General features: G+C 38.9%; 1 protein-coding gene across 2 annotated transcripts in view; it reads right to left on the minus strand.

Moving 5' to 3' along the window:
* The window catches only part of FAM114A2 (family with sequence similarity 114 member A2), a 31,609-nt gene extending 24,353 nt beyond the window's left edge, over positions 1–7,256 (minus strand). The window contains exons 1-4 of one of the 2 annotated variants that reach the window (XM_019750395.3): positions 7,168–7,256; positions 2,503–2,747; positions 2,069–2,168; positions 1,563–1,655 (exon numbers count right to left, since the gene is read on the minus strand). In XM_019750395.3, the coding sequence (XP_019605954.3) occupies positions 1,563–1,655; positions 2,069–2,168; positions 2,503–2,733 (424 nt within the window). In that variant the 5' untranslated portion in view covers positions 2,734–2,747; positions 7,168–7,256. Of the gene's footprint in view, positions 1–1,562; positions 1,656–2,068; positions 2,169–2,502; positions 2,748–6,668 lie in introns of both variants that reach the window. The other variant, XM_019750393.3, reaches the window with a different exon arrangement.
* Positions 7,257–7,259: the final 3 nt, after the last annotated feature.

A 7,259-nucleotide genomic window follows, 5' to 3' on the forward strand; every position in this document is an offset into this window, starting at 1 on the left:
GAGACCTGAAAAGAACCAACATATTCTCCCAATCTCCTTTTCCCAGATTTCCAGATTTAATATCCATGATGCCTTCAACTTTCCCTTGTAAAACATTAATTCTTGGTATTTCACTATCTAGCTGACTCTTTTCAGGATTCACTCCAGTTTTTCAATGCCCTTCTTAAAATATGGCTTGTGTGGTAGACATCTTTTAGGTCTTGGGGGAGACACTGCTGTTTACCTATTCAAAGCCACTTCTAATCCCTTTTTCCTTGCCTGCTAAACCCACTTCCTGATAAAGAGGTTTATCATAATGCCCCAAATTCACTCTCCCAGCATCTCTTGCTGCTATAGCATGAACAAAACCTCGCTCTAACAATGAAATTTGAGAGATCTGTGGGGGGCTGCTGGGAAAACTTTTCCTCACTTTAAAGGGTGAGAGATACCTGAGGAGAAATGACACTTCCCATCCACTTAATTCCTGACTTTGAGCACAGCTGCATCACTCGTAAAACACTATACTTGGAGCTGCAGAATTATTTGGCCACCATCAAGAGACGACTAAGAAGACTGCAGTGAAGCCAACACAGAACTCTGACATCAATGAGCCACTAAACTAACTCTGGAACCGTCTCCTTCTGGAGTTCCTCTAAGTGAGAAGAATAAACTCACTTTTAGTCACATGCTCTGTTACTTGCAGCCAAAGTAGTCTGATGCAGCTATCACTAAGAAGAGTGTTCCCAACTCATTCATATGGTCCTTTACAGTCATGTTACATAATGTCATCTTGTCTCCTGGCCATAGCTGACCCAAGTTTAGGCTGATATAATTCTCTCTCTGGGGAATTTAAAAGTGGAAATAACCGACACCAAATAGTCTCTGATGGGTTCTTATACTAGAACTCGATATAAAGCTGGAGCAGTGGGCAAGAAGCAGAGACTCCAAGTCAGCCTGATTCAAGAGAAAAATGATGCAGATGAGCAGAGAGAAGCAAGAGTGGGAGACAATAAAGCCCCTGAAAGATGGAGAAAGCAAACTCAGGCCCTGAAAAGCTTTCTATTTTGTGGTCCAGGCTCTCTTGATCCCTTATTATAGCTCTGTCCTTTATGGCTTAAGTGAGAGAAGGTTTCTACTAGATCAAGGCAGGTCTCCAGAATTAAACTTCACTTTCATAAAAATCCAAATACAAAAAAAATACATTCCCAAAACTAACACATTAAAATAGTTTTTCTTACCATGACAGATTCAAATTCATCTAACTCTTACTGGACTCTTACACAATTATGCCAAGCAAAATGATAGGCAATTTTTACATGCTACGTTCATGGTCTTATTTATTTAATGTTTATAATAGTCATTTGAGATATAAAATATCATCCCATTTCATAAATGAGAAAAATGGAGAGATACATGAGTGTTTAAAGGACACAGACCTCTGTCAGCCAAAGATTCTAAACTTCCTTTCTCACCAGTCCCATCATGCCCTGAGTATCACACATTCAATAAATATCTACTGAAAAATGAACTCACCCTTTCCATTTGGTCCATAATTCTAGGTCTTAATGTTTCCATATACTAACCTGTTGCATATTGGACTTCCGTTGAAATTTCAGTAGGACTAGGGATTCCAAGGGAAGTCTCTGCCTTCTCAATGACATTTGAAATACCTTGTCCTAATGAGAAAAATAACATTTTTACATTTGAATATTATTTGCTATTAGTCACCAAAATTGGAGGAAAAAAACAAAAATCAAACCCACAGATTTTTTATTTCATTACAGCCACAGGACATGTTATTTTGACCATACATAATCTTTGGGAATGCATCCTTACCAAAAGAAAAAAAAAAAAAGATTCATTATCACTAAAGAATAGTTTTATATTACCAATTCCTAAATATCAACCTTCTAAGGAGGAAATGCTGTGAACTCTAGTGGCAGGATAAATCATCCTCTCATTACTAATGCATCCTCAAACGATAAAGTCTTTGAGTAAATATGGAAGTTGAATTATTAACAAAATCACTTTTAACACATATCTGTAGCAAAATACACATAAAAATTAATAAAATACCTGACGACCTTACCTACTGTGGCGACTGTAGCTGAAGCTGAAGAGAGTAAGGACTTGCCCCAGCTGCCCCAATAGCCCCATCCGGTCTGGGGTTCATCTTTGGAAACAGTCTCCTATTTTTCCCAGTAGCCAGAAAACCAAAAAGCAAAGGAAAAATTAAAAAATTAGAGAAAAATAAGAGTATATGGACAAGGTATCTAATTATTAGCCAAAAATATGGGTGAACAAATACATATGATTTAGCTAATTGCTTGACTGATATACGTATGTAAACTACATGTAAGCACCATATAGCAAAGGCAACTACTCATAAAAGCATTTACAGAACTGAGAAAATTAAGTTTTGTGGTTATGAAAGAAAGAAATAGGTACAATCCTAAACTGGTATTGATTCCAAATTCTTTTCAACGCTAACTTTTTAATCTCAATTTTTAACAGATACTCTACTTTGTCTGCAGCCTGTGATGCCTGAACAGGGGGAACTTCTGAAGTCTCAAGGTCACTGGAAGGTTTGGTCTCTGGTCTTTTCCGAGTAGAAACTACAGGTTCTGGTTTATTCTCCGGCTTGGCACTTTGGTCAACACACTCAGAATTCTTGGCTGGCTCAGAGTTCCCATTTTCAAGGGTGGGGGTTGCTTCCGTTATCACTGGAGTCTCAATATCATCTTTATCCGACATGATTAGATCATCACCTGGTAAAATAAAAGCCCCCAAAAAAAATTTATTGTATAGGCTCTTTGGTATGTTATTTGTTTCAACTTTTCATTTTGAGATTATCATAGCTTCACACGCAGGTGTAAGAAATAAAAGAAACAACACAGAGAAATCTGATATATCCTTCACTTCAGTTTCCCCAATGGTAACAATCTGTATAACTATAGTAATAATATCACAACCAGGATATTGATATTAGGTTGGTGCAAAAGTAATTGCAGTTTTTACAATTACTTTTAACCTTTAAATCACATTTACTTTTGCACCAACCTAATACAATCCACCGACCCCATTCTGATTTCATCCGTTTTCCACGCGCTCAGTTGTTATGCGTGTAGTTAGTTCTATGAAAATGTATCGTATGTGTAGGTTTCTGTGACCATTACCACAGTCAGGATACAGAACACTTCAATCACAAGGATCCCGAGTTATCCTTTCTGGAGTTGCATCCTATCCTCCTCCCAACCCATGGCAACCACTGATCTGTCCTCCATCTCTATAATTTTGTCATTTTAAGATGTTAGGGGCCAGCCCAGTAGCTCAGGAGGTTGGAGCACCGTGCTCCTAACGCCAAGGTTGCCAGTTCGATTCCTACATGGGCCAGTGAGCTGTGCCCTCTACAGTTAAGATTGTGAACAACAGCTCTCCCTGGAGCTGGGCTGCCATGGGCTACCGTGTGCTGCCAGGAGTGGCCGGTGGCCAGCAGCCGGCAAGGGCTACCATGAGCTGCTGTGAGCGGCCGACCGAGGACTGGCTGGCAACCAACTGCCTCGGCCGGGGAAAGCGCAAGGCTCATAATACCAGCATGGGCCAGGGAGCTGTGTCCTACACAACTAGACAACTAGACTGAGAAACAACAGCTTGAACCTAAAGACAGGGGTGGGGGGGGGGGTGAGAAAGTTACTTAGTATATAAGACCATTGAAAGCAAAATAAATATTAAAAAAAAAGATGTTAGATAACTGCAATCAGAGTATGTAACCTTTGAGATCGACTCTTTTCACTCAGCATAAGTCCCTCACGATCCATCCAAGTTGTATGTATCAATAGCTTCTCTTTTTTCATTGCTGAGTATTATAGTATTCCTTGGTATGGATGTATCTGTTTGTTTAACTATTTAGCTGTTGAAGAATCCCGAGCTGTTTCCAGTTTGGGCTATTACAAATAAAACAGCTATGAACACTCATGTGCAAGTTTTAATGGGAACATAAACTTTCCTTTATCTGGAATAAATGACCAAGTGTACAATCACTGGTACTTATTTGTTGTACTTTGTAAGAAACTGCCATGCTCTTTTCCAAAGTAGCTATACCATTTTACATTCCAACCAGCAATGAGTGATTAAGTTTCTCTGTATTCTTAGCAGCATTTGGTGGTGTTATTTTTTATTTGAGCCATTCAGATAGGTGTGTGATATTTCATTGTGGCTTTAAGTTTCATTTCTCTAATGGCTAATGATACTGAACATCTTTTCATGTGCTCATTTGCCATCTGTATATCCACTTCAGTGAAATACCTATTTGTATCTCTTGCTCATTTTCTAATTGAATTTTTTTACTGTTGAGTTTTGACAGCTCCTTTTACATTCTAGATTCGAGTCCTTTGTCAGATATGTGGTTTGCAAATATTTTATCCCAGTTTGTAGTTTATCTTTTTATGCTCTTCATTGGGTCTTTCACAGAGCAAACGTTTTTAATTTCAATGAGGTCCATCTTATCAATTTTTCCTTTTATTGGCTGTCATTTTAAAAAATCTTATTAGTCATTAATCATTTCTACCTCAATTTTTCAGAGATTATGAAATTTAAGCCATCAGGCAGAATTTATATCAGACTAGCTTTTGAAAAGCAATGTTAACCAATTCGATTTCTTCCAGATGTACCACAATTAAAGCTAAGATACTATTGGTGTTTTTACAGAGCAGATACTGGTTTCCAGGATAACCAATCACCAGGGGAGAAATAAATGTACCTTATACATACACACAGATACACACAGTGAGACCTTAGGTATGTATAAGCAAGTATTTTGTACTGATCTATACTAAGTGCAGAATTACACCCAATCCATGACATCAAGACATTTCTAAACTACTAGAGAAAATTTATATTAACAACTAAGGCAGCTTGGAAGGAGCACTATAATTGAGGTATACACAAAATGCTGAAAGAACAGAGAAGAAGTCTGCCAGAAACGGAATAATATTCATGGACAAAGTATCTGAAATAAGCATAAAATAGTGGCCACAAACTGGGGTTTTGAGTGCCAAATCCAGCCTACAGATGTTTTATTTGATCTGCACAGTGTTTAAACATTTTAAAATATTAATTGCTAACATTAAAAAACCTAAAATTCAGATTTAATCTACAAATATAGATTTTCAAATTCCCTTGTAAAATTGAAAGATCTTGCAACACTGGGCCCACATTTGACTTGATAATAACTAGCTCATGCCAAATAGTTGCTGGGCTATTTTAGACAGGCTAGTGTTCTCTAGTTTCCCACCATCTCCACCAAAATCAACTTGACTGCTTATGTTACCTGATTAGCCCCTATAAGCATCTGAGCTTGTAACCCCTGTCTTAAAGGGCACTTAGGATTTTGACAGATGAAGATGCCAATTAGAGAATTCAAGGGTGTGGAAACAACACACGGGGAAGCTCAAAGGCCTGAGGTGTGACGGTATGGAATATGGATACTAGCAGTAGTACGTAAGGCAGGGAGAAGAATGGCGTGAAGGCATAGGCTAGAAAGGTGGATTTGTACAATACCATGGATATAGGTCATATGGTTATATGACATACGTACATCATACATTCCCAAAACTCAGAAAAAAACAATCTAGAGATAACTACTCATAGACATACAAACCAACTCTGAAATATCCATTAATTCATTCACTTGCAAACATTTTTTGAGTACCTACTGGATACCAAGCTCTGGAGATTGAGAACTAATTTAAGATACAATTTCTGCCCCACATACTCCAAGAACCTATCTAATAGGAAAGACTACACAGTTCTTATACAAAGTTTAATCTACATTTGTGTAGTTGAATTTGTATTTTTTTTACTATCTTTTTACTCTCCTATGCTCTCTCCAAGTTACAACTCATAGTAATGTGTATGCATTTTATATATAGCATACCTACTACATAAATAACATATAATTTTATAAAAGACTGGAAGGGCATACTCTAAAATACTAAACACTGGTTATCTCTATTCTTTCATTTGCGTAACAAAGATTTAATGAGCAACTAGAACGCGCTAGACATGTGAGCTAGGTGGGAAGAGAATTTTTTGTGGTGGTGGCTATTTATATTATCATTACCATCATTATCATTACTGTCATTGTTCAAATGTCTGTACCATCCCTGTTCTCAACAGATTCTTAATCTAGCAGGAAAAGCAAAAAAAAAAAAAAAAAAAGGAATAAATACCAAATACGTGGACAAGTACACAGATTTACACTATTTAATATTTTGTAAATTTTCCAGGTATCCTGTATAAGTGTGTGTTATTTTTATAACTGGAGGAGAAAGACTCCACGAACTGGACCATTACACACAAAACTAAATGGCTAAGTAATATTTTTAAAAAATAAAATTGTATACACTAAACAAATATATATATAGATATATAGATATATATATATGCACGCACGCACACACACACACACACACACACACACACACACTCTTTCCCTTATTTTCTTTGGGAACTTCCAGCCACAGTTACCAAAATGGAAGGCGGTGTAGTTTAGCTACTAAGAGCAGGGCCTCTGGAGTTAAAATGACTTTCTTCCAACTCTGTCTGTACTGCAGTGATTGTGGGAAGTTAGTTCACTGCCATCTGCGTCTCCGTTTCCTCATCTGTAAAATGGGGCTAGCGATACCTACTTGACGAGGTTCCTATGAAGATGAAACGACACGATGCACGTGAGGGGCTTGGAAAAGAGAATGGCACAGAACTGCTCTTGGGTAACAGCTGCTGATCGTACTCGTGGCGGTGGTTGTTTATGTCATTACTATTGTTATTAATACGGCTATCTCGTATTAATAAGGTTATTAATACGGCTAATATGTTATCTAGACGGACAAACATGCGCTCTCACTTCTCCCCACATACAAGAACAGGTCCCAAACAGGAGATCTAGTGTAAACATGCGCTCCTAAGTTGTCAACAACGAGAATGCCTCACACAAACGTAGCGCTTCCATAACCAAAGCACTTTTACAGCCTCAGCCCCCAGCCGTGAGGTGTCAGCCGCCCCACCGCAGACCGCTTCCTCCCCCATCCACTCCCCAGCGGCCCGGGCCGTCGGGGTCTGGCCCCGGGACCCCGCACCCAGCCAGCCTCCTCCCTGGAAGCCCCGCAGCCAGCAGGCTGCCACCCTCACCGCCGCCACAGCCGCCGCCGAGCTGCTCCTACAATCCCGGAAGTGCTCCTTCACCGTAGAGGTGGTGGCGTCTGCCCGAGAGAACTTCCGGG

This window comes from Rhinolophus sinicus, chromosome 5, assembly GCF_057876585.1.
Source record: "Rhinolophus sinicus isolate RSI-liver-muscle chromosome 5, RSI-T2T, whole genome shotgun sequence".
Taxonomy (NCBI): Eukaryota; Metazoa; Chordata; class Mammalia; order Chiroptera; family Rhinolophidae; genus Rhinolophus; species Rhinolophus sinicus.